Below are 26,203 nucleotides of genomic sequence, written 5' to 3'. Positions count from 1 at the left end.
ATTGAGCTGTGATGGATGTTTCAAATTTCGTCGATTCATATCAAGGTCGACTCCGTCCTTCCTCCGTCGACTCCGTACCGTTACATTCCGAAAGGGGACGGAATGCCTCTTTGTAGAGGTTCAATTGTTGATCCAATTGTTGATCATTCCTGTGTTCACAGTGAGGTTCGGGAAGTACCCGAGGCGATCTTCACGGAGTCCGAGTGTCAGATAACGTGTGTAATATACATCGTACAAGATATTCCGTACAACAGACGGGCCACAACATCCTCGAAGTATTCCAACATCTACGTACGGAGACAACAAAGAGACTCAAATGCCCAGCGTCGGTTTCGTATAACGCGGCGGAAATAGGGGGTTAACTGTTAACTTCTCTTGAATTCCATCCCCTTGCAACCTCGAAATGGCATAGCGTCAACGTATAAAATTAAGGAAAAAAATAAAATTGAGAAAACCCTGGTCCCGATTTGCCGCCGTGATGGATCTGTCCAATCACAGTGCAGTATGGGACTTCGTGCAAACAATGCCAAGATCTGGCGTAATTTGAGGCGGCCATTAGACCATGGGTTCATATGGGGAAAATACAGGGTATGTAATTGGTTAGGATACCATTTCTATGTGAGCGTCGTCAGCTACATACTGACCTCGGGATAGCTTCAATCTAGGGGAGATAGGGACAAACCCCTTCACTTGTTTTGTATGTTGTAGAGTATGCAGGGCAATGCTTATCCCCGACGGTGTACAGAGTAACTATTAATACTCACATACACACATACATAACATGTGGCGTCTTTATACGCGTCCTCTTTCAGCCACATCTTAATAGTTGGAAGGCAACAGAATACGGTAAACGAGCGGATGATATTCCTTGTGCATAAATCGGTATAATTTACACGACTTTCGTCATATTCGCCATATTTCCCATATTTCAACAGGTATTGCCCTTGTAATCTTACAACTTTTCCAGGGTCCACCAAGGGCCCACGCGATACCGATACCCTCCAAGTAAATCCCCAGTCCTCATTCGCCTCGAACCCTTTTCCGCTTGAGATGGGAAATGCATTGATTCGGATTTCTCTTACATATACCCCGTTCTGCTGTCTTGGCCTCTTTTCGAAACTTTCACTTGCGCTCGTTGATCTATGGGGAGGTTTCGCATCTTTTAGACCACTGTCCCTTCCTCTTTCTTGCTTCATCTTGTTCTTGTTTCGGCATATTTTCTTTTCTTTTTTTTGAGCTTTATCGACATCCAATCTTTATGGTGACACTCGGATTTCCATTTCGAACCCACTAGACACCCCGAGTCTCCTGTCGGACTTGTTTGGTTTCTCATTCACTCTTTCTACTCGTCATGGAGTATATCCAGCCGAACCATCTATACTCCCGCATATTGGACAACATCCCCTGGAAGTCGGCAGATCCATCGGTGAAAGGTGATCCGCGGAAAAGTGTCAAGTGGATTGACGTGCGTTCGCACCTCAGCCTTATAAGGACCGGTTACTAACGATATGAATAGGGCCTACGAGGAATCGCTTCATTCCTAGTTATCCTCACTCACCTTGCCAGAGCATGGGATTATGACCTCTTTGCTCCCCGCGACGATGTTGACAAACCTCCCCGAATTCTGCAGTGGCCCGTCTTCCGTATTCCTTGGCAAGGCCGTTTGGGTGTCACTATATTCGCCTTCTTGACTGGCTACGTATGTGCCCTTAAGCCGCTCAAACAGTCTCGAAATGGCGATATCCTCGGATCTTTCACTTCGGTTGGCAAGAGTGCCTTCCGCCGCCCACCTCGTCTCATCTTCCCCGCGACTATCGCCTTGATCATCTCATGGGTCATGGCGCAGTGCGGCGCCTTCATTGCCGCTAACCGCTCCGACTGTTGGTGGTGCCGGTACGCAGCCGTCGATCTGGCGCCTACTTTCTGGGAGGAGTTTGTCCGGTTATTCAAGACCTTCCTTGAAGTCTGGACTACGGGATATATGGCCTATGATGACCACCAGTGGGCTTTACTTCCGCTGCTCCAGGCATCTATGTTGATTTATATCCTTGTCTGCGCAACAATGTTTTGCAAGTTCCGATTCCGCGTGGCCATCTACCTCGGCATGTACCTCTATTTCCACCAAAACGCCGCAAAGAACACCGGTAAGTTCTATACGAACCCCAAAATTCGCACCCCTGGTACTAATCAAGAAATAGAAACCTTCCAAATGCAGGCAATTTACGGCATGTTCCTCAGCGACCTCTCCTACGAGAAAGGATTCAAAGAATTCGTCGAACGCCATAGCTGGGGCCGCAAGATCGTAGCCGGCATCCTTCTCTGCCTCGGCCTCTTCATCTGCTCGTACCCCGGAGAACACCCCGAATGGGCCACATGGTCTTCCTACATGGAACAGGCCTCACACTATATCTTCCCTCCGAAAGTCAACGTCGGCAAGCGCTACTCCGCCCTGGGCGTCGACCTCATCATTTTCGCCATCTACATCTCCCCTTCTACGAAGGAGTTCCTCTCTAGTAGTCTCCTCCTCTGGCTCGGCAAACAGAGTTTCGCCGTCTACCTCGTGCACGGCACTCTTCTCCGCACCGTTCTGTGCTGGATGCTTTACGGAATTACTGGCCAGCCCTGGGAAGGTGACATCGTCGACGAAAAGGGTAACCCGATCTACGGCGAGGATGGCGAGCCCCTCCACCCGCACTGGATCCCCATCCGTGCCCCTTGGGTCGTGGCTATCAGTATCCCGTCTTGGATTGTGCTGGTCTACTTCTGTGCTACGTTGTGGACTGGATATGTTGATCCGTTCTGCGCGCGCATGGCTCAAAAGTTGGAGAAGTGGATGTTCGAGGAGGATGAGCAGGCTCCGCCCCCGCTGCCTATGACTAGCATTCCTATGCAGACAGCTTAATTTCGAAGCGTTTTCGTGAAGATGAATGATTTCTTATGAAGCAATGCCCTGGCGGCTTTTGCTTTCTGTCAAGTGTGTATCCGTGGATATATCACTCTGTTATTATTTTTCATATCTTGCATTTTCTGCCTTTCTATGATTCACATTTTGGTTTATTTCTGGCCTTTTTATCATATTTGTCCAGATCATGGGTGGTGTTTTTCTTTTTCCCCCTTTCTCTTTTATCCTTTCTCGAAATTGAGACAAGCCAAGGACTATCGGTGACTGGATATTTTCGGATGTACATACATAAAATCAATACCCGAATGAATTGTATACAATGAGAAGTACGCCGTAATACATGGATACAGCGTGTCCAGATGCCTAGATAGTCTAGTCTCACTCATGACTCGTGTTAAATATCCATAAATATCCATTAACCCCATGAAATTAAAAGGGGGTAACCAAGTCTTTAACCCCCCACGTCTACTCCCCCAAACCGAAAAAGACCCGTACCTTTTCCCCTGAAAGACCGAAAGCCCAAGATACTATTAGATTCAATAAGGCTGGATCGACAGTCGCCAAGAGACCCACACCCTCGTGGATCGACAGTCGCCAAGAGACCCACACCCTCGTGAAGCGACACAATTCGAGACATTCCGAGCGCCCCAACGCGCGCCAAGATCCCCAAAGAAGCGAGTGCTCACAGAGACACGTTCCACTGGTATTTCCGTCTCTGAGACTGTACAATATATACCAAGTGTCTAGAGTCCCCACCTGATTCAGCCTGCAACGCACATGAACGAAGGACGATGTGTTGCATCCTTTGCTGTCATATCTGCCAATCCGAGAATCGTCTTGACCCCCGTGACAGCTATTGTGGATTTCTTGTCCGTACACGATGTACAATGTACAATGTGGGTTATAGCGGTACGGAAACCCCGTTATGACGGAAACGTGTTCCTATTCCTGTTCGGTTTCTGTTCCACAGCTCGTTCGAAAATTAACTCTCGGGCGCGAGAGCTGAGCTTCTTGGTCTCCGCTTCGACTGCCCCAGTCTGCTCCGCTAGCGGACCGAGGACTTCCGGTGCCAGCTGGACTTCATATGTGTTGTAGGTGCGACATACGAGCGGAATACTGAGTACGGAGCTTAGTTCTAAGACATGAGCGCCGATCCAACGTGTCTACTTCAGAAGGAAGTTTGTTGCGGTTTATAGATTCGGTCTCGGGAAAAACCGTCCATGTTCACCTGGCGGAGAGGTCGGGATTCAATGGGGCTGGATGATCATCTCGCCTTACAGGACTTCGGTGGGCTGTTCTATTTGAAACGGGTTTCGTATGGTTTACCCGGAACGGAACGTAGATGGTAGTTTTATTTGGCTGTTTGGGTGATGATCATCGGGTTGGTGCAGCTTAGGGGTTTTTGTTCCCATGGTCTCGAGGTGTTCGTCTCTACAATAACGCTGAGTGCATGTATGTACTTTGTAGTGGTAGAATAGAATTTAGAAGTATAATACACAATACGGAGTACAAAAGCTCTATTCAGAGTATGCATTTGTACTTGATCATTCTCCGGAGCGACAAATTGCCTTCCTGAACCAATCGTTCAAAGCTCAATGGTGGGACCCAGAACAACGGTCAGCTTTCGGTTGGGCGCTCGTAGCATAGGCAGGGGCTCCGTTGGACTGTAGTCCGTGGTTGAGGATGGGTGTGACCAGGGTATGGGAGCGCCAAGCTTTGCGTTGTATCCGTGGAAGACGGCTGTGCTATCCTGGCGATGTTCCCGAATATCGTCCTCGAGGCGTGTCGCAGTTCCCTCCATTTCCATGACCTGTCAATGATGGCTGAGGGTTGTCCATATGCTGGGTGCGTTTATATTTCCCTGTTGCATCGTCAGCTGCATTTCTTCGCACTTCTTACCTGTGTAGGAGTACCTCGATTGACTCGGTTCCCTCATGCGACTCAATAGCCAGGTCGTCGCCGAGCAAAACCGCTCGAACACGCGCAAATTGACGCTCTGCGCTTGCGAACCTTCTCCGTCGCTGTGTACGTCTCAGAGTGGCGTTGTCATCTTTTGCATTCCCGAATGGAGGTTATCCATGGGCGACTGGTACCAGTCGTCATCGTGGGTTGATGACTCCAGAGGTAGCAATATTGATGCTCAACGAGGTAATTGATTTGGCGGTGGAACCAATGCTAACATCGATATGGCGTTGTTTCAGCAAATCGAAGGGGTGTGTGCGGGTTATCCATTCCCAGCCAGAAGGCTAAGCAGCCAGATATAGTAAAAGGGCGTTGAGCGTGATCCGGCCGGTTAGAGCAACGAAGGAATATGAATGGCTGCATAACCCATGTGCCTATCAGTTCGAAAACAAAGGTCCTTAAGAGCGATAAGAGCTAGGAAGAGGAACGGGGGCGCTTCTCCACACGCATAGATAGACAGTGTAAGTAGTAGGCTCAACGTAACAGTCGATTTGTGGTATGGGAAGAGGGGAGATGGAACCCCCTTGATCGGAGTTGAGAGTTGATTGAAACTCCTTCATGGCAGCGTGTGCGGCGAATATGGATGAACACCCACTCGAAACAGGTATTGACTGTGGTCGGGACAGGTGGTATGGTGACGTTGCTATGAATTGTTTTCAAATTGGCTTTGGTTTGAGTTCCCGTTGACTTCGCAATGAAGTCGATGGTATTTTGGAGTCATCTCGAAGTTCCACTCCGTTGAGGAAGTGACAAGTCTCTGATAGCAAGTAGAAGAATACCTCGCCAGAGGCACCAGCAACGCAGTCTAGTACGTGGTGGTGGGTGATGAATAAATCTCATCTGGTTGGGATGGCCCATCCTGTAGGAGATTCGATACTAGCAGCTACTTCTACGTGTAGAAAGATCTGTGTGTTCATTCTCGCATCACGACAGAGTGCGACTGAATGCCTCACTCACCCAAGGCATTTTTGATTGTAGATGTACTGAAGAAAAAAGACTGTCATCCTCCCTGTGCGCTTCCTTTCACAGTCTGGTGCTCATTCGGTGTGGTTACGCAGCATGCCACTGCAGAAAATAGGTCCATTTCTGATCAAGGTAACTGGCAAGGGCGTCGGCCTCCCACTGCATCCAATATGCCCATTGTTGCTCGGGGTAGTTCGCCAGGGTGTCAGCCTCCCATGGGCTGAGATGAGCGAAAGGGTTTGACGGGCAGTTGATGCCAGGAACGGACACATCTGGTGCAGCAACAAATTAGTAAATTGCTTCACTGGATAGGCGAGCTTTGTTGATAGGGGCGAGGAATGATGGACCTGATATCTGAATATCTGCATAGAACTTACCCTTCTTCTTCTTTGCCTGGCCCCAACGGGCAACTGGATAGGCATTTTTCGGGTCAGAAGCCTATAATGACGAACGCTTCATGTCAATAATTCGTTCTATGAATATTCATGGTAGAGTACTCACCTGGCCCTGGGCCATTTTGAAGGCCGCGTCGAAATTGGTCAGCTCTTCGTAGAGAGCATGACAGTGGATGACCAAGTGTCCCTCCACTTCGCAGTGTTTGCACCACAACTATGAGACATTAGTCAATATTCATGTATCCTTGACACTTCTAGTTGCTTGTGTAGATGGTGATGATATTGAGAGGTGATTTGAATATATGGATCGTCGCCGAGAAGCTCTCGAAAGGCTGGGGGATGTAGACGATGGAGGGGTTCAGATCTGTGGATGTTGAGATGACCCGGTTCATGGGAGACACAGTCATCAACGAACAGACAAAAAGATTGATTCACTTACAGGGTGCTGGCTATCGTCAGCCATTGCTCAACGAGATGATAGGAAAAGGTTGAGGGTCGAATGAAGCCTGGATGAGACCGTGGCTTCGTGGAGGTTGTGGATGAATGTGTGACTGGATGGGGAGAGGAAGAAGAAGAAGAAGAAGAAGAGAAGAAGGGAATCTGGAGACGTGATGTGAGGAGAGGTGATGATTTGTGAGCCCCAAGGCTGTCTCGTCACCTCTCTGGCCTTAGAATCTTTATCTCTAATCAGTTTGACACCTCCAGGGCTACTCTCTCACTTCAAATTCGCTTACCCTTCACTTGTGTGAGTACTACATGTTTTCTTACTAGAGGTGGCAGAATATACAGGGTAGATGAGATCATGTGAACAGATGGAAATCTATTTGTATTGTAGAAGTTCTGTGACATGAGGACTTGCTTGGTTTCACCATGAGGCTACTCATCCTGAACACCACGTAAAGGTGCAAGTCTTGTTCAGGTGTTGCACACAGGACCCGTGCAACTGGGTAGGATCAGGGGAGGGGGAAGGGAAAGGGGAGGGGAGGGGAAGGTACCTAGGTAAGTAGCAAACACACAAATAGACAATAAAGAGAGAAGAGACGTACCTAAGTGGCACTTCAGATCGATCTCCTGATATTAGTCAATGGAGAGCCTAGAAAAGTACGGTGTGTTTCCGCCAGAGGTGAAGCCCAGGGCCCGATATTGGTACTCAGAGATTCCTAAGGGTTTCCCAAGAGCTCCGTTAGGTTCTTAGAGAATCTTAGGTTTCCCTGAGAGGTTATATAGACACACGCTCCACGTACTTCGTGTCACACAGCCTTAACTAGACCCTAGCAAAGATGCATCAGTGCCCTCAGGGTATCCTTCACTGGACAACAGAAACGATATGTCGGAGATATGATTCTGGAGCTGAAGTGAACCGCCACCTGCCGAGGGACGGGGGGAGGAGGGAGGTGGTAGGGGTGGAAGGGGAAAAAAAGAAGAGATGTGGAGGAGAAAGAAAGAAAGAAAGAAGAAGAGAAAATCTGGGGGGAGGGGGTATTTATACTTTTTCCAGTGGCTGAAGGACAGGAAGGAACTGGGGGACGCGTTTTGACAAACAGGGAAGGAACCCACGAACAGCGTCACATGGAAAGAGCGTTTGTCGAGTCATCCATGGATAAGATAAGATGACATAACGTCAAACGGGGGAGTCCATCACTTACATATAGCTCCACGAGGCCTTAGGCTCTGTTGTAGCTGATTCTGACTTGAAGAGCCGCGAGTGGCTACCAGAGACTGTACTGTTGGTCGTTAACACCTTGCCAACTGATGGACTCTACGAACTATTTCCGAGGTCTTCGGGTTGTCCTTGACTGCGGCAGTCAATTCGAAATTGACCATTGACGACTATTATAACCACTATTGTGAAGACTCGAGAACGGCAGCCAAAAACAAGATATCAGAGAAGGCAGTAGCTCTTCCGAGTCACCATGTGATTGTTATACTGATGGATACTGCTAATCATTATGATGAAAAGGAGAGGGCTAGGCTATGGGCTTGCACTGGGCCATTCGATAGCTCCTTACCATCCATGCGATGATGAAAATTCACTGCATACTCTACATGAGAATCAGAACCATACAAATCTCTAGAACGCGATAAATCTCAGCAACATCAGCAACCTGTATTTTGATGGACAAGTGCCACGTCCTTGACTGTAGGGCCGATTATTCTCCCATGCGGGCGTGATAAAGAACTTGGTTGGCTTCAAGTCCACTGCTGACAATTATATACAAGGCCTGGATGAATTGCGCTCGGTGCGGGCATTTGCGGGCTCTTAGTTTCCTCCCAATCCCGATTCAGTGCTTCTTTGAAAAACAGTCGCAGCATCAATTCGGCACGTTCACGGGTAACGAGGAGAAGGTTATCCTTCGTTTCGAACTGTTTCTCTATCCCGGCCTCAGTTTCTCGAATTTTGCGAACGAATTGGCCATGGGGATCGTCAGTACCTTTTCTTCCGCCTCGAGTGCAGCATCCAGTTTCTCCTTCTGGGGAATTTCTTTCTTTTCAGATCCAGGTAACAGTGACATTGATTGAAAGTGCTTTGTGTCGGTTTCCTCATAGGACAATTTGCTTTTTATACCCCTTCTTTAGGGGAGTTGGAGTTCGCTTTGCAGAACATTTCTAGCCACCACCTTGCTCAGAAGGGTTGCCGGTGCTTGTCCATCACTGGCCCCTGATTGAATAAAAGACATTAGTTCAATGATACAAGGGCGGGACAGACCTCGTGCATACGCACAAATTCTCGGAAGATTGTATTGGCAGAAATCAACCAGGATGTATCGAAGCATGTGTGGGTTCCGCTTGTGGCCTACAAGGACCTCCAGGGCCTTGATGTCAGCGAACCATAGACCCAGCGCCTTCACGCGTGGGATCCTGTTGTTGCCGAGAGCGAGGTATGCCATATGCCCATGCTATGACCGACTTGCAGAAATTCCTCCACTGTCACCTCTGTCTCGATCTCCACCACATCCATCTCCGCCATCCAGGCTGTGCGCCGAGAGGCACAGGGCTTCCAGGCTCCGGGCTGGAATACTGGACCTGCTCTTGAAGACATCGTCTTACGCAAAGAACGATAGGGGCTTTCACGAATCCACGAACCAGATGCCAGGCGATGTTCTCAAGCTCTTCGCCCCTCATACCCACTTCTAATCGGACCAGGGGGAATCACTACTGAGTTCGTCGAGATCAACACCGATTCTCCAGCCTGTTGGCCCAGAAGTTGCACCGTGGTCCGAAATTTGGCCTCAGCGGCCACGTCACATTCTGTGGGGAACGGATCGGGCCGCGAATCAAAGAACTATTTCGGGATCGGGGAAAGGACCGCGTTCCGTTGGCCTATCAATTCCGTCAGCCTACCTCAGTTCCGAACAAGCCTCAAAAGCCTGCATACAAAGATGAAAGCAATTGAGTAGATATGGCAAAGTGCTTAGACTGGGGTAATTGTTCGGATTGCTTGCCCAAGACTAGAAAGAATCTCACATTTCGTATTTCCTCTGGTATGTCAAAAGGAAGACGTATGTGGCATCCTCGACTGTGATATCTGCGCTGGGCCCCGAAGAGGACCGCACGGCGCCTGCTCGGTGAACTAGCGGTAGCCACCGGCGAGTCGGGCCAGCATCTTTCGTGTTGAATTGTGCTCGACATAAGCGTTGGATCGCGCGATCCTGGATTATCATGGGTTGGCCTAGACACAGAAAGGTTTAGCGTCTTCTTCCTTCGTGGGATTTCATAGGAGGCCGAAATGATCTATTTCAGTGTGGTGCCAGAAATACAGTGACTAGGAAGTATCCGAAGATGATAGAGTGATGAAAGAGTTCATGTTCATGTATTCTCAATGTAGTATTTGGGCAGATGGCGATGAAATGGAGCGTTGCATCCTAACACATGAAGCGATGTCTGTTTAAAAAGAAATATTGTCCTCGCCAATGGGTTCTCGCGAGGCAGGAGGCAGGAGGGGGTGTGGAGCAGGAATGGTTATAAACGACATGGCAGGATCAGATCATCAGCGCCGCGCAAACAAAGTAATTTAGAACGAGGGGACATAGGCAGCCATCAACAACCAGAGGGATCCAATTCTAGGGCGCTGAGTCCAATCTGACAGGCTCCTCACGCTGCTGGTCAGCAAGCTCTATCATACTTCTCACGGCATCCCTCACTTGCTGCTGGCTAGCTCGTGGGGGATGTCGGGATCGCCTGAATCTGCTGTCGGAGGTATGCGTTCTCAGATTCCAATTACCCTGCTCTCACTTCAAACCGACTCTTCCGTCACTTTCAATAAATTGTTTGATCTCTAAGGTGTGACCATGATGGTATTGGGTTTACCGTGCGGGAGCTAACTGCATGAACAGCTACTCTAAGAGCTCGAAGGCTAATGAGGAGGCCTGCCGGAAACAAAACCTGATTTGCGCTGTCCGGTTTGCTCGCCTAGGTAGGGAAGCCCAAGATCCTCACTTTTCTTATCAAATACCTTTGTCTTGATGTACTTTTGCTGAACTCCCCGTCGGGGCCTACGCATATACAGACAGTATGTTACGATCAAGGCCACAAAGGAAGATCCCTGGTATCGATGAGGCTAAGAGGAAGCCTCGATCCAATGAGCCTTCAAGCATCCTGATATGGGAAGCCTAATGAAGCAGCCGGAGGTCAATACGCCCCTTTCGGAAATGGCAAAGCGGAATCGATCAGCTTCTCCTTCCAATGTGGCGCGTGCCGAACGAGCTATACGTCGAGCCGCAGCAAGAGACCCCCCCCCCACCCACAGTACCCCGCGGACTGTCAACACTCTCCACAGAAACTGCGGACTCACTGCCTAGCTTAGAGAACGACGCCCGGGCCAAAATCCAGGGTTATAAAAATCAGTCTCTTCCCTACAAGCATGTGAGCGAACGCTTCTATGATTCGAGAGTGATGACCCATCGATCGTGCAAGCAAGCCTTTCTCTGATAGGATGTCCTGCTGGTACGGCTGCAAACCTGGGACTTCCTATTTTATATAAAATTTCGGTTGAAAAAATCATCATTGTGGCGCCGCAACCTTGGAAATTCTCAACATCTACCCTCAATCCGGAATAAGTCAGTTCCATTTGCAAGTTGGTTGTTAAAATGACTCCGAGTGGAATCGCAGAGACGGACATTCGAATCCCTTCCTTTTTCGTGACTCCCAGCAATTATTCGTGCGTGAGGGCACTTAACCGGTCACGACCGCGACTTGGTCCAAAGCTGCGGGCGCGAAACAAGAACAGAAGTTCCGTCAGAGTCCTCTGAATTGAATGCCCCGTATAGAAAGGAGAGTGTGATCTACAACTGAGAATAGACAGCTTTGGTCGGCAATGGACGTTAAATTTGGCGACCATATAATGGCATCACAATTATGTATGCTCAATAAAATGCCCATCTAGGGTGAACTTTTCCTTCGCTATGTAAATGCATATCTGGCCGTGACAAAATCGTAGGCGATGTTTCATGACCCTAATATTCGAGTCGAAAGCGGAACGGGGTTCAAATTTGTTTGGATCGAGGAGATGACGGTAAGAATCAATGTCACCACAATAACCTGGGTGTTGAGAGTTGGTCAGAATCCAGAGATCCAGCATCGTCCTAGGGAGAAAGAACTTACAAGGAATAATAAGAATCCTACTGAGTATAACTCCCATCCCCCAGCATGCACTTTCCCACGAACAATAGCATTTTGTTGTCTGAAGAATCGCACCGCACCTATTAAGGCGACGATAACAGCCACAATGTGACAGGCAACCGAAAGTGGGATACCGAGTTCATAGAACGTTAGACGATGGCGATTAGCTTTCTCCGGCGGCCGTTGTAAACGGAAGAGTTGAGCAACGAGTACCCCCTGCATAGCGATAACCGTTGATGTGCGGATGTACGCAAGGAACGTTCTTTCCAGGGCTGTGACGATGTCAATTAGGTTTCAACAGCGTGTCAACCTTGGAATAGCACGACGTACCAAAGTGATCTCGATTGCTCTTCTGCGGTACCGTTATGACGACATTCCGGGTCCATAACCGACAGATCTTGCCCCAAAGGCCCTTGCGGGCTTCAAGTCTGCGCTGGGAATCGGGCCGGGACGTAATCCGATTTGTGGGCACACGGTGCTCCTCGCCAGACGAAGCCGACGCAGTAGAGTAATCTAGCTCGTCGTCTTCGCGGGTCTGGATTGTATGGAGCTCTAATGCTTCCCGGTCGTCATCACGGGAGTCGCGAGCGGAAGTCGGGCGGGAGTCATTCAGGACTGCGTTGGGCGGTTCCTCGGGAACAGGGGGTTGACTGGGCTCAGTCATGATGAGAGATGGTCGAAAGATGCAGACGATAGCATTGCTGGGTGTTCTCAGCCTGAGGAGTTTCTCTGGGGAAGGAGTGAAAGTCCCGAAGACAGGGATCCTTTCTTGTTAGGATCCCCACGGATCGGCCGCAGCCGAACATCAAACATTGGCCCCGCAGAGTCCGGGGTTGACTTGTGCATTGGGGATGCCATTTGGTATCGTCAAAAAATCTACAGAACATAGAGAAAGAAGTTGACAATATATCTCATCTGGAACTTTATACAACCGAGTTCTATACTCCACGCCTCCTTCGAAAATGCCCCTGCATCCATCGTGACATTGGCCAATCAGAGGCCATATAATGGCGATTGCATCATTTTTATCCATGATGTTGGAATGTGCTGCCAATGACATTCCTTCACTCTACAACAATGTACTACAATGTCTTTACTACAAGTAGCTAGCTTGAAGCTAATCATGCAAATGTATTACCTAGGTAGATCCTGGTCTAAAGCTCGGATACTGTTGCTTAAATCCAACGTGTCTGTGTTTTGTTTTCCCCCGATCCAATGTGTTTTGGATGCACCCTTGCGGAGCCTAACAGTGATAAGCTCAGATATACTACAAAGCTGTCCACAGCCGGGGACGAATTGGATCTGTATGGTCCTTGTCGTTCAAGCCTGTTTTTCACTACGCTTTTTTCAAGGTCACACTGTAAACGTTACATTTTACAAGAAGTTCACAGATGAACTACCACTGAGCATCAAGATAAATGCTAGTAGCCATTGACTCAATGGTGGAATATGTACGTATCTGATGATTCGTTCGAGTGACAAAATAGGTTAAGCCAATGACACGGATATTTTGATTTTCCGCTCCGGTATCAGTTGGATCAGACAGAGCCTCCAGAGGTCCACACCAGGACAACCGCCAGTGCAGACTATAAAGCAGCTTTGTTAAAAGGTAACTACTCGACCTCGGCCAGAACTGCGAATAAAAGTCCGACTTCACTGAGGCAACTATGACGCTACCCCTCAGACTAAAATTAGGACCCGTGACCCGAAACGGTAATGTTATCCATTGTCAACGCAAAAGCGCCACATAAAGCTGGTTGGCCGATTATGATTGACCTGACCAGCTTCATTATCAATGCTAACGTGGGTCAGCCAAGGATATACCCCGCCATCCTGATTTGCTGCGAAGATGGCAGCCCGTGTTCGTTACTGGCGTTCTCGGCTTTACATCGCCGGAACCCGTGCGGGGCGTAATATCTTTATCAATAGCTTCAGGACACAGCTTGAAATTGCCACACAGCTCTGCGGGGTGCGGGGAGCTATGTACGATAATGTCACACATTGTACGACACATCCAAGTATGTGAATATACAAATAGAACAGCTGTCTGCCACTTTCCAACGGTCGTATAATACCAATCACATAATAATGTCCCTTTCACAACGCGTTGTCATCATCGGAGCCGGTATCGTAGGCACCAACCTCGCCGACGAGCTGGTCTCTCGAGGATGGAGCGATATCACTGTCGTTGAGCAGGGCCCGTTGCACATGCCAGGCGGGTCGACGTCACATGCCCCGGGACTCGTATTTCAGACAAGCCCGTCCAAGACAATGACACACCTCGCACGATACACAGTCGAGAAGCTTCTATCGATAGAGAAGGATGGACACAAGTGCTTCAATCAAGTGGGCGGTCTCGAAGTAGCAACCACACCCGCACGGCTGGAGGATCTGAAGCGGAAACATGGATACGCCTCGTCATGGGGCATTGAGGCACGGCTGGTCAGCGCAGAGGAGTGCTACAAGATGTATCCTCATCTGAACAATGAGATGGTATTGGGCGGTCTGCATATCCCCAGTGATGGTCTCGCGCTAGCAGCTCGAGCAACACAACTACTCATTGAACGGACCAGCAAGGCCGGTGTGCGTTATCTGGGCCATACTCCCGTGACAGGAATTGAGCGGGACGGCCGTCGCGTCACCGGAGTCAGTACTCCAAGTGGCACTATCCCGGCAGACATTGTTGTCTCTTGCGCTGGGTTCTGGGGTGTTGAATTGGGAGCCATGGTCGGCGTGGAAATTCCTTTGCTCCCGCTGGCACACCAATATGCAAAGACTACGGCAGTACCTGCTCTCGCTGGTCGAGGTATCAACAACATGATCAATGGAATGAATGCCACACTGCCAATCCTCCGACACCAGGATAAGCGTCTCTACTACCGTGAACATGGCGGACAGTACGGCATTGGATATTACGGACACCGTCCAATGCCCGTCGTCGCGGCATCCCTTGGACTCACACCTAAAGAGGTTGACGAAAAGAACATGCCCTCCCGCCTCGAATTCACAACCGAAGACTTCGACCCAGCTTGGAAGGAGTCTCAAAAGCTCCTCCCCGCCCTCCAGAATACAGAAATCGCAGATGGCTTCAACGGTGTCTTTTCCTTCACACCCGATGGCGGTCCAATCCTCGGCCAACCATCCCATCTCGACGGCTTCTACGTAGCCGAAGCTGTGTGGGTTACACACTCCGCAGGCGTCGCCCGAGCGCTAGCCCAAATACTCACAACCGGCCGATCGGACATCGACGTGTCAGAATGTGAGCTTTCCCGCTTCGAAGAAGTACAACTCAATCGCGACTACGTCAGCGAGACCGGACAGCAGAACTTCGTCGAAATATACGACATTATCCACCCGCTCCAGCAGCGGGAGTCGCCTCGCAATTTGCGTGTTAGTCCATTCTACGCCCGTGAGGTGGAGCTAGGGGCTGTCTTCTTCGAGACTGGTGGCTGGGAGCGGCCGTGGTGGTACGAGGCAAACAAAGATCTTGTTAAATCTCTCCCTCCATCGTGGCAGCCTGTTGAACGGGATTCCTGGTCGGCGCAGCTTCATTCGCCTATTTCTGCTGCCGAGGCGTGGAAGACGCGGAATGCTGTTGCTATGTTTGATATGACTGCTTTCCATCGATTTGATGTGCGCGGTCCTGGAGCAGTGGGTCTCCTCCAGCGGCTGACCACGAGTGACATAACCACCAAGCCAGGCACCGTTACTTATACCCTCCTCCTGAATGACCACGGTGGTATTCGCGGGGACATCTTTGTTCTACGACTTGACGATGATGTGTTCCAGATCGGAGCAAACACTGCAACCGACCTCGCGTACCTCACCAGAGAAGCCCGAGTGCACGAACAGAACACACCCGGACAATGGACCGAAGTCCGCGATGTAACAGGCAGCACATGCTGCATCGGGCTATGGGGTCCTCGAGCCCGGGATGTGATTGCCGGAATAACCACGGTCGACGTTTCCAACAAGGGCCTTCCCTACTTCAGTCTCAAGAAAACAGTTATTCAGGGTATCCCAGTTACACTGATCCGGAAGTCCTACGTCGGCGAACTAGGCTGGGAAGTCCAAACCAGCGCCGAGTACGGACAACGTCTATGGGACACAATCTGGCAAGCTGGAAAGCTGCACGGACTCATTGCCGGAGGCCGCAGTGCGTTTAACTCAATGCGTCTCGAGAAGGGGTACCGGACCTACGGCGTGGATATGACGACGGAGCACAATCCGTTCGAGGCTGGTGTTTCCTACGCCGTGGACGCAAATAAGAAAGATGACTTCGTTGGTAAAGCCGCCCTTCAACGTCTTTCTAAGCAAGTACCTTCGCGGCGACTACGGGCTTTGACTGTTGATGATGGTCGCTCGATGATTCTTGGCAAGGAGCCTGTTTTCCACAATGGTAAAGCGGCTGGCTATGTAACCACCGCTGCATTTGGGTACACGATTGGTAAACCAATTGCCTATGCCTGGCTTCCTGGGTATTTGCGCGAAGGTGAGACAGTGGAGATTGAGTATTTCGGAAAGCGCATTAGGGCGACTGTCGAGGCCGAGTCGCTTTATGACCCTGAGATGAATCGTCTCAGACAGGATAGCTTGCCTTCGGCGACTGGACCAGAGACCGCGTTCATGTCACGACTTTGATGATGATACATGTTCTACATATACAAGCGTAAATGTCATACAATATTTTCTGTGATTTGTGCTTTCTGTAGAACAGCCGGGTTCCCAATTAATAGCGAAGAACCTATCAAGGAGGTCATAGATATTAAGGAGTAGGTGGATCTCAGATCGCCAGCCCGCCAACACCAACCCCCATCGCGGCGCACAGATGAATATATGTACAGATAGAATACAGGATAAATGAGCAAACAAGTACTGTGGAAATACACGACAGCACGTCCTGAAAGGGGAGACGTAGATTTATCCCACTCAACCGCCATACATCCAGTCAAGATAGTCATCGTAGTCCATAAAGGTGGGCATAGAAGTGGGCATTCGGGGAGGAGAAGGCGGGCTCATGTCATATAGGTAAGGATAGTCACCGTCATATGGGTCCGAGTCATGAACGACGGGCATCGGCATAGGGTTGCTGTAGCTTGCCGGCACGTTTTGCGGGCGAGGCTTGGGGCGGGGATGGAAGGGAAATTGATGATAGAAGGTCAAGTTTTCACACGGACAAACATCATATTTCGGCATGGTCAGAGGATATGGAACGAGTTCTGTTGATAGCTCCACCCCGAGATCTTTGAATAGGGATTTGAAAGCCTCGGCTTCGACGCGTACCGCCGAGCTGGTTGTACCTTCGCAGAGATTGTCGGGTATTTGGCATATCACGGAGCGCAGGTTGGGGAGTTTTGCGGTCTCGACTTGATTGAAGATGTCGTCTAGTAGTAGACCAGTGCCTTCCTCGTATCGGATTGTAAGTCTCTGGAGACTACTTGTCAAGACTGTCTCTCCATCGTGATCCTTAATCACTGAATGAGGGGTGATTACGATTTCCTTGAGAACATCAAAGTAATCGAGCCCAAAGCCGACATCGAGGCCTCCGTAAATGTCTAAATCCAAGTACTCCAAGGATTCAGCATGCCGAGCACTCAATTCCCCGGAGAATGACAGGTAATCTTCTTCCTCGTATTCAGATAGTAAAGAAACAGGAACTCTAATGGTAAGCCGTTCTAAGGCACGCGGGAATCGAATGATGAGTTCGAGATTCTCAGTTGAGATTCCACAGTTGAGAAGCAGCAACTCTTTTAGATTCGTGGTACGATGTTCAATGAGCTCGTCTTTCAATCCAAAGTCCCGAAACGTAACACCTGTGATGCAGAGTTTTCGCAAATGGGGCAAGGTGAAAATTGTCTCATTAAATTCGACATAAGGCTGATACTTGCCCGCATTGTGTATAGGGTCAAGGTCCGAATCAGTTCCAATATGACCTGTAATTTCATATTATTAGATTTGCGACAAGCCCTGAGATTCGGCAACTTACAGGTTTGTAGTGCGGGAATTAAGTCTTTGAGATAGTTTTGGCCAAAATATGTGTACTCGGACAGATCCTCTGCCCAAGATTGGAACGAAAAGTGGCCCAAAGGATTAAATCCAAGGCCGAATGGATCCGATGCGTCACCCAGAGGGTACCCTTTATCGTCCATCCACATCATGAGAGCCAGTAGATCATCCTCACAATCTCTCATGTGGAAGTCCTGGTTTTGGTAGTAAATATCGGTAAACACTGCCTGTACTTCCGCTTGTGGCGTGTGCCCGTCATCACTTGGTGGGAGATTCTGTCTCATTACCAGTGTTTGCAGGTTTTCAAGTTGGGGAGCGCTGCGTAGAAAGGTTCAGAGTAGTTGGCAAAGTCGGAAAATCCCACATCCTCGGAATGTCGCACTTCCTTCACAAGTGCAGCTAAGTCTGGGCGACTAGAGATGGTATTGGCGAAGTGGCGAGCATTCTCTACCCGCCTCAGCCGTACAGGGTGGTATAGAAGATGATTAAGTTCTTGATGAAAAGATTTGCATGTCTGTGCGAGCCTGCTGATGTGTTGTGGGCTTTCTTCGTCGCGAAGATACTGAAAGATCATCAACCAAATTTCCAGCGGAAAAATTGACGATGTGACCATAGTTGCCGAATGATTGGCCAAGACAGCTCAATTAGAGGTGAACTCCGCTCAATCGTTGATAGCGGCTCAAGTGACTGCAGTGCAAGGGGCGCGTCCAACGCGTCGGGCCAAGATTGAGCGGATGCGGCCATGTGGTGTGTGGGCAGGTACCCAGGTGGGGGCATTATGTAATTTGACTTGGGGAGCCTCCGAGATTAGGAGCTGATCGCTTTCTTTTTCCGTTGGACACAATGTTATTTTTCTACATGTATACCTGAGAAATTCTCCTGTTCTTACCTAGATATGATAGTATAATATAACAATGTCTGTTCGACCTCTTCTGCACTCTCAACTATCCGGAGTTCGCCTACGCTAGAACAGGAAATCATCCGATACTTCGTGCACGGGTGTGCCCATTCAGGGTTACAATGGACACTAGGGAAGTCTAGAGCGAGCCCCGTGTCAAATAATAATTCCGGACCATGGCTGGATGCGAGGTGGGGGCTCATCCAAGCTGTGTGAGTGGCTGTTTTCTTAGACAAACGCTCTTAGCGCCTCCTCGGCACTTTCCTGGGTCACAGGCCCATCAGATAAGATTGAGTGAGCGGTTTTATCTTAGACTTTTTCATCTCTTGGCAATCATATTTTCTCTGGCCTTTTCCCTCATGTTCTTCTTCCTCTTTACATCCTAGATCTGGAATCTCATTCTGCAAGATTACCATGTCGCTTGTCAATGAGGTCAACGTTGACCGAGTCAGTGGGGACTCGAAGAACCCCCGCAATGAAGCTGTCCCACTTGGTGAGCCTGTCAGTCTGATGGGTCAAGGAAGTCCAGGTGTTCGTCGCATCGAGATTATTACATCGTACTTCCGATTCTGGGATCGGGTCTTCCTCTTTCTTGCTGTTTTCTTGATCGCCTATGTGTACGGCTTGGATGGGACTGTCCGTTACACATATCAGGTACGTATCTCGCATTTCTGACGTCAAGACATTTGACAAGAATGGAGAATACTAATACCTCATGTTTTGGACAGCCCTATGCTACTCAGTTTTACGGCCAACACAGTCTTCTTGCGACCATCAATGTCCTCCGAGCCGTAATTGCTGCTGCTGCACAGGTACGGATATCCAGAAGCCAATGATTCATCACAGCGGCTGACCTTCCCTTCACAGCCTACTGCAGCAAAGGTTGCAGATGTATTTGGCAGAGTGGAACTTATCCTTGTCTCAATCCTCTTCTACACTGTGGGCACCATCGTAGAATCGTGCGCTTTGACTTTGTCGGGTTTCGCTGCGGGAGCTGTTATCTATCAGGTGAGATATGCACCAATGAATGACCCTTTGATCTATGTCTAATTCCTCTAGATTGGATACACCAGCATCATGCTTCTGGTCGAAGTCCTAGTCGCCGATGTGACTTCTAGCCGATCTCGTCTTCTCTTCTCCTACGTTCCGGCCATGCCATTTATTGTGAGTCCTAAACGTACTCCCACGTACCGATTACAACATATTAATTTGTTGAATGTTTATTAGATAAATACCTGGATTAGTGGCAACTTGACCTCTGCGGTTCTCAAGACTACCACATGGCAATGGGGAATCGGCATGTTTGCTATCATCTACCCTGTGTGCGCTATCCCTCTTATCGTAGTTCTTTTCATCGTCCACCGACGCGCGAAGAAGAGCGGGGCACTTGAATCTTATAAGAGCTCTCTCCAGCTGCTGGGCAAAAGGCAACTGGCCCTAGAACTATTCTGGCATCTGGACATCGTCGGCAATATTCTGCTGATTGCCATGCTGGCATGCATTCTTGTTCCATTTACCCTCGCTGGAGGCGTAACTGCACAGTGGAAGACAGCAAAGGTCATTGCGCCGCTTGTCATTGGCGTTTTGCTGATCCCGGTCTGGATTTTCTGGGAGAGAACCTGCCAGCACCCGATGCTTCCATTCAAAGTGAGTGATATGATTAAACACACCTTCTTGGTTCTTACTGACTCACTTCGGCTCTAGTTACTGAAAGACCGTGCTGTTTGGGGTGCCCTTGGAATCCCTATTATGCTCAACACTGGTACGTCCTGCAGAATACTACCCATCCATGGTCGAGGCCTAACATTTCTATAGCGTGGTACCTCCAAGGAGATTTCCTATACACCGTGCTCTACGTAAGCTTCGGCGAATCAGTCCTCAGTGCGACTCGGATCACGCAGCTCTACAGTTTTGTCTCGGTTATTACCGGTGTTATTCTCGGTCTCATTGTCATGAAGGTTCGCCAATTGAAGCCCTTCATCGTGGCCGGAACCCTCCTGTTCATGGTTGCCTTTGGAATTCTCATCTACTTCCGAGGTGGCGTCGCGGACTCCAGTCATTCTGGTGTTATTGGCGCTCAAGTTCTGCTTGGTATTGGTGAGTTATTCCCCCCGCTGCAGTGTTGGTTGAACGTATCTGACAAATCTCCCAGCTGGTGGAATGTTCCCCTACCCGGCGCAAGCCAGTATCCAGGTCGCATCTAAGCACGAACGTAAGTATTCGACAGAATTCGGCCTACCAAATAAACAAGTCAATGGCTGACAATCGGATAGATCTCGCTGTGATAACTGGTCTTTATCTCGCCGCCTATAACGTCGGTAGCGCACTGGGAAACACAATCTCCGGCGCAATCTGGAACCAAGTGCTGCCTTCTGAACTAAACTATAGACTCGGCAATGAAACTCTCGCTGCTTATGTCTACGCCAAGCCTCTCGAGTTTGCAGCGGTCAATCCGGTGGGTACGCCTGACCGCGACAACGTCATTCTCGCCTATCAGAAGACGCAGCGTCTGCTATGCATCACGGGTATCTGCCTGACAGTGCCTTTGATTGCCTTCGCCCTAGTTATTCGCAACCCGACACTCACAAAGGAACAGAGTCTTGCTAAGGCGGAGGAGGAGAGCAGTGATTCTGATTTCTCCCCTCGGTGAAAGGGTACGTTGGGTACAATCTGATTTCGCTTAATATATCTCGCGGAAGTGTATGCTTTAGTGTGTTCAATATCTCTGCAAATAACTTTGGAAGTCAGAGATATCAGGTGATTGGCGATGTGTTGCGCCTCTCAATATCTAGCTGTGTTTATCTTCGACTAAGCCCTCGTGACACCGGAGCTGTCAGGACCAACCTTATGAATGCAAAATATCCTCCAATTCGTTGAATCTCGCCGATCCACTTCCCATACCCCGCCTTCAATCCATATGTCCATATGTCTGAATGTCAGTCATGCATACATAACGTATGCGCATAATAATTGACCATGTGGATCGGTATTCACGGATCATATCCTCCGATGCGAAGGCCGAATGCGAAACATGCATCGTACCACTGTAGCTTTCTAAGAGCTTCGTTTGCCGATCACTACTGCCATCCAATGAAGAATCTCATCGCTGGCGCCCCCTCGGCGTTGACAAACAGCGACAAAAGCCGATCGGATGCGGTATCAACCGCATCCGACCCCATTAGGATATTTCCCCCATCTGTGTGACCCCCCCCCGGCCCCCTCGGAATTTAACAGAATTCCACACAGATGTCAGAAATGCGACCCACTTACATGCGTAAATGCGTAAACTACAGCCCGGTAAAGAGGGGGCCAAAAAATTTTAAGATGAAAGAGGGCTGATCCTGCAGCTGGACAGAAGAGGGAAGAGTCGAATCTATTTAACTCGGGATCACGCCATCCGGCTCCAGGATATAGCCATCTCTTCTCACTCTCATTGTATCGCAGCAAGTTAAGCTTAATTATCATTCAGCCACATCCACTCTATATACATTCTCAACCAAGAAACCAAAAAGCCATCCCATCATGGCTGCCACTTCCACCCCTGGAAATAATGAACCCCACCGAATCCTCCTCGTCAGTGTACCGCGCACTGCCTCGAATCTTCTCCTGAAGGTCCTCAACATCCCCAACCAACCAAATGTCCTCAGCAGCCCAAAGGGCGGCTACTTCTTCTACGATGCCTTCATGGCAGCCGGCATTGAGGGTCTCGTCGAAAAACCGCTAGACCAATGGACTGCCGAGGAGAAGAGCGAAACCAAAGCCGTCGTGCAGAAGTGCTTCGACAGACTAGAGGAGTACTCCGCCCGAGCCCGCGCCGAGAACAAGATCATGTTCACCAAAGAACACGCTTTCTGGTTGGTTAACCCGTGCTTCTTCACGAACAATGAAGGCATCACACCTGAAGATCACAGCCAGTTCCAGGTATCTATGCCTGAACGCTACGGGTCCTCGGCGACCTTCTCCGCCAAGAACAAAACCATCATGCCGGACGAGTATCTGCGCACCTGGCGGATCGCTTTCATCATCCGTCACCCGGCACTGGCCTGGCCGTCCATGTACCGCGCTATGCAGAAGTTGTCCAAGGCTGGGTTCATTGATGACGACGGCATGAGGGGTGCGTCGTTTACAAACATGAGCATGGAGTGGACGCGGACGCTGTTTGACTGGTGTCGTGAGCAGCCGGATGAGTCTGTCACGCCTTTGGTTATCGATGCTAATGATGTCATCCATAACCCCGGTGCTGTGGTTAAGTTCTGTGAGAAGGCTGGTCTTGACACTTCTTTCATGCAGTTTGAGTGGAATGGTGCTGAGAAGAAGTCTGAGAGCTGGGCGGCTGAGACTGCGAACGCGGATACGCCTGAGGAGGTGGCGTTCCATAAGACTGCTGCTTCTATCATGTTATCGACTTTGGAGGAGTCGACTGGTGTTGTTAAGGATAAGGCTCCGGCGTCGGTTGATATCGATGCGGAGGTTGCTAAGTGGCGTCTCGAGTTTGGGGATGAGGTTGCCGAGTTGATTGAGAAGGCTACGAGAGATTCTATGCCGGATTATGAGTATCTGAAGGCTAATAGGGTTACTGCCTAAGCTGGCTTGTGATTTATTTGTGACTTTTAGGGGCTCAGCTATATGTATGCTTTTTCTAGAGTACGATTAACGAATATACGGTTACACCGAAGCATTGTTTGTCAAATTGTCTGTTTTGTCCCTATGGGTTATATTAAATTGCCCATGGTAGTATGCTGTTATACTAGGGCACGATTCCCAGATCGCTCTCATAGAATGGAGTTGCGGCACGAAAGAATATCTCATCCATGGATAGTTTGATATAGCCTACTTGAGCAAAAGCTAGATTAAAGGCTTGTTATTCTGATCTGGAGAGAAGAGAGAAGCTATGGGAGACCCAAGGAGATAGATGAAGGACCACCTAGTCGCCTAATCTCCCCTAAGGCCATATAAATCCTCTTTACACTTCCCCAGACCCAACCGGACGACACCACGCATGCAAATGCCTGTTAGGATAGTAAGCCGCAATACATTCCCGCCATTGCATATCCTCCGCCGTGGTACCATCAATAGTCAAGTCAAAATGGCGAATCATAGTAGCGAGAGCGATATACATCTCCGCCCAGGCCAAGTTCATCCCAAAGCACATGCGCGGCCCCCGACTAAACGCAACGAGCCAGTGATCCAATTCACTCTTCCCGTTCCGGGCATTTGCCTGCTCCGCGCTTTCCAGCCACCGTTCCGGCCGGAACACAAGCGCATCCGCACCCCACACTTCCGCGCTCTGATGCACGTGCAAAATAGCCATGCCAACCACTGTCCCGCCAGGAATCTGTTTCCCTCCTATTACGGCGCCTCCTGGTGGCACAACGCGTGTTAGGGATACACCGGACGGGATAAAGCGGAGGGATTCTTTGATAGTTGCTGTCAGCAGAGGTAGTGTCTCGAGGTCTGCTAGGGATGGCTGCTTTTCATCTGGCCAGACGGTGAGAATTTCGGTTCGTAGTTGTGTTAGCAGGGCTTGGTTTTGCATTAGATGCCAGTGGCCCATGAGCAGTGTGTCGGCTACCGTATTGGCACCCGCGAAGATGAGTGTGAAGCCCTCGTCGTGTAGCTCTGTCATATTTAGGACCTGTTTGCTCCGGTATGATTCTGGATCAAGCATGCGGTGGAAGAGCGTCTGGTGAGGTACGGTATCGAGCTTTGAAGGGCAGTTTAGGACGACTTGAAGCTGTTGCTGGACGAGATCGCGGACCTGGTATAGCCGTGGGGCTAGTTTCTGGGAGTTGAGAATGAGACGCATAACCAGGCTTGGTGGTATGGCAAAGATGAGATCTCGGATTATAGGGAAATTCTTCATTAGTGGCAGCATACGAAGGCTGGCGTCCATGGCTAGAATCAGAGGGTCGCTGAATGCCGGCGCATCGAGGGCGTTTACGCAATTGCCGAATGTGAAGCACATTATAGTATCGAGCGTGTAAGACCGAAATGCGTAGAGCAGATCGACGGACTTTTTTGATGCATTCGTTTTGGCGATGGAAGATGCAAGCCGATTCGCCTATAAACCGGTGATTTAGCGATAGGCAAAAAGAAGCAAAGCTATATACTACCCACGTTTCGCCAGACGAGATGTTCAAGACTATTGATCGCTTTCTTGGAGAAGATTGGAAGAATCACCTCGCGCCGTTCTTTTGCCTGAGCGTACTTCAAAAATGTGAATGACCCGGATGAAACCCCGGGGGTTCGGTAAAGACCCGTGTCCTTGTCCCACCTTTTGCTGCTATGGTAGATATCGTGGAACGCACCTGGGCTTCCAAAATGGAGCTGTGAGAGGTGAGTGACCTATTTGTGCTTTATAAGGGAAGTGTAGACTGATGTTATAAGAACTCACCTCGTTCGGGGCAACGCGGACTATATCACCTAGTAGGTATGTTAGAAGGAAATGTCTCATGGTCCCAATTTTATCATACCATATTTCTTATGGAGATAAAAGAGTTCATGAACTGCCGACTCTTCCTTGATAACCTCTTTATATGCTTTCCAACTCGACGTGGCTCCAGCCATCCAAGGCCCGGGGAAGTTTCGCAGTGGGTGGAGGAAGATATTGTATACAACTCGACCTAAGCCATAAAGACAAGCAGCTGCCAATAGAAACAGGCAAAATAGTATAGTCGCCATCGTGTCTTACTGGATATTTTTCTATGCCAGCGACGCTAAACGACGGAAAGACAAGACTCCAAATATATAGTTTGAACGAAATATAAGAAACTCCGAGCTCGATTGAAATTGTATCCGGCTGACCCCCTCTGCATAAAAGCATCTCCATGACTCCTGGGGTGTCTAAATTGAGAAGAATCTCGTCTTTGGACAAATCCTGATAGGTGTTCCTGTACCCTGTAGAGGTAGTAGTATCCGGCGAGCACCGCAAGAGTTACTACATATCATTATCTGGGAGCTATATGACATCTTTATGTTTTCAATGAGTCCAAGTATCTTCAAAGGCGTCAAGGAGCACTCCTTCTCCGCCCGTTTGTTTATCCCAGATCCTCCTTCGCTGGACATATCTACTGCATTTAAATATAGGGCTCTCTAACCTGTACGTTTCCTCACTATGATACGCAAATAGCCCTCCAATCAGCCGTCTCCGTTGACTCACACAAAATCGCGTCAGTGCAACCCCACGCTCGCCGATATAAACGCCGAAGATTCCTGGAATGAAAATGCACTTGATCCACCCGCTACAAGCTCTTTAGCGGCGAGCTGGAAAGTGTCCCAAGTCTCCGGTATTATATTATGCTTCTCAAGGAAGGAAGCTCGAAGGGCGACATTCTTCGCATGACTCGCATCTCTTTATGAACCTCTAAAGATCCCCCAAGAGGGATTAACAGACTGTCATAGGGTGGCCAGTGTCGGGCTGGTGCCCAACGTGACCGACATAATAGCATGATAGAATGG

The 26,203-nt window shown here is 49.3% G+C and overlaps 11 protein-coding genes across 11 annotated transcripts; 6 read left to right on the top strand and 5 right to left on the bottom strand.

Moving 5' to 3' along the window:
* Positions 1–1,351: 1,351 nt before the first annotated feature.
* Positions 1,352–2,902, top strand: N7525_003729 (acyltransferase family protein; the record flags this gene model as incomplete). The annotated part of the gene is made up of 3 exons (XM_002558813.1): positions 1,352–1,465; positions 1,517–2,144; positions 2,199–2,902. 3 exons carry the CDS (start codon positions 1,352–1,354, stop codon positions 2,900–2,902), a joined length of 1,446 nt encoding a protein of 481 aa, XP_002558859.1.
* A 1,585-nt stretch (positions 2,903–4,487) lies between these two features.
* N7525_003728 (uncharacterized protein) lies at positions 4,488–4,703 on the bottom strand (the record flags this gene model as incomplete). Its single annotated transcript, XM_061212802.1, has 1 exon — positions 4,488–4,703. The coding sequence occupies one exon, from the start codon at positions 4,701–4,703 to the stop codon at positions 4,488–4,490; it is 216 nt and encodes a 71-aa protein (XP_061069823.1).
* A 133-nt stretch (positions 4,704–4,836) lies between these two features.
* N7525_003727 (uncharacterized protein) lies at positions 4,837–5,058 on the top strand (the record flags this gene model as incomplete). The annotated part of the gene is made up of 1 exon (XM_061212801.1): positions 4,837–5,058. One exon carries the CDS (start codon positions 4,837–4,839, stop codon positions 5,056–5,058), a length of 222 nt encoding a protein of 73 aa, XP_061069822.1.
* Positions 5,059–5,914: 856 nt separating this feature from the next.
* Positions 5,915–6,685, bottom strand: N7525_003726 (uncharacterized protein; the record flags this gene model as incomplete). The annotated part of the gene is made up of 4 exons (XM_002558815.1): positions 5,915–6,099; positions 6,205–6,265; positions 6,329–6,436; positions 6,662–6,685. The coding sequence occupies 4 exons, from the start codon at positions 6,683–6,685 to the stop codon at positions 5,915–5,917; spliced, it is 378 nt and encodes a 125-aa protein (XP_002558861.1).
* Positions 6,686–8,982: 2,297 nt separating this feature from the next.
* N7525_003725 (uncharacterized protein) lies at positions 8,983–9,284 on the top strand (the record flags this gene model as incomplete). Its single annotated transcript, XM_061212800.1, has 2 exons — positions 8,983–9,101; positions 9,137–9,284. The coding sequence occupies 2 exons, from the start codon at positions 8,983–8,985 to the stop codon at positions 9,282–9,284; spliced, it is 267 nt and encodes an 88-aa protein (XP_061069821.1).
* Positions 9,285–11,667: 2,383 nt separating this feature from the next.
* N7525_003724 (DUF202 domain-containing protein) lies at positions 11,668–12,505 on the bottom strand (the record flags this gene model as incomplete). The annotated part of the gene is made up of 3 exons (XM_002558816.2): positions 11,668–11,760; positions 11,824–12,113; positions 12,172–12,505. The coding sequence occupies 3 exons, from the start codon at positions 12,503–12,505 to the stop codon at positions 11,668–11,670; spliced, it is 717 nt and encodes a 238-aa protein (XP_002558862.2).
* A 1,424-nt stretch (positions 12,506–13,929) lies between these two features.
* N7525_003723 (GcvT family protein) lies at positions 13,930–16,482 on the top strand (the record flags this gene model as incomplete). The annotated part of the gene is made up of 1 exon (XM_002558817.1): positions 13,930–16,482. One exon carries the CDS (start codon positions 13,930–13,932, stop codon positions 16,480–16,482), a length of 2,553 nt encoding a protein of 850 aa, XP_002558863.1.
* A 288-nt stretch (positions 16,483–16,770) lies between these two features.
* On the bottom strand, positions 16,771–18,131 carry N7525_003722 (uncharacterized protein; the record flags this gene model as incomplete). The annotated part of the gene is made up of 2 exons (XM_002558818.2): positions 16,771–17,774; positions 17,828–18,131. The coding sequence occupies 2 exons, from the start codon at positions 18,129–18,131 to the stop codon at positions 16,771–16,773; spliced, it is 1,308 nt and encodes a 435-aa protein (XP_002558864.2).
* Positions 18,132–19,159: 1,028 nt separating this feature from the next.
* On the top strand, positions 19,160–21,395 carry sit1 (putative siderochrome-iron transporter Sit1; the record flags this gene model as incomplete). Its single annotated transcript, XM_002558819.1, has 9 exons — positions 19,160–19,399; positions 19,474–19,557; positions 19,613–19,753; positions 19,805–19,909; positions 19,973–20,392; positions 20,450–20,507; positions 20,561–20,842; positions 20,898–20,957; positions 21,019–21,395. The coding sequence occupies 9 exons, from the start codon at positions 19,160–19,162 to the stop codon at positions 21,393–21,395; spliced, it is 1,767 nt and encodes a 588-aa protein (XP_002558865.1).
* An 872-nt stretch (positions 21,396–22,267) lies between these two features.
* N7525_003720 (uncharacterized protein) lies at positions 22,268–23,329 on the top strand (the record flags this gene model as incomplete). Its single annotated transcript, XM_002558820.1, has 1 exon — positions 22,268–23,329. One exon carries the CDS (start codon positions 22,268–22,270, stop codon positions 23,327–23,329), a length of 1,062 nt encoding a protein of 353 aa, XP_002558866.1.
* Positions 23,330–23,708: 379 nt separating this feature from the next.
* Positions 23,709–25,312, bottom strand: N7525_003719 (cytochrome P450; the record flags this gene model as incomplete). The annotated part of the gene is made up of 4 exons (XM_061212799.1): positions 23,709–24,806; positions 24,863–25,072; positions 25,140–25,168; positions 25,219–25,312. 4 exons carry the CDS (start codon positions 25,310–25,312, stop codon positions 23,709–23,711), a joined length of 1,431 nt encoding a protein of 476 aa, XP_061069820.1.
* Between the last annotated feature and the right edge of the window lie 891 nt (positions 25,313–26,203).

Source organism: Penicillium rubens (assembly GCF_028828025.1).
Source record: "Penicillium rubens strain IBT 27055 chromosome Unknown utg000002l_segment0_segment0, whole genome shotgun sequence".
Taxonomy (NCBI): Eukaryota; Fungi; Ascomycota; class Eurotiomycetes; order Eurotiales; family Aspergillaceae; genus Penicillium; species Penicillium rubens.
Note: the sequence above shows the minus strand (reverse complement) of the source record. Positions and strands in the feature narration are given on the sequence as shown.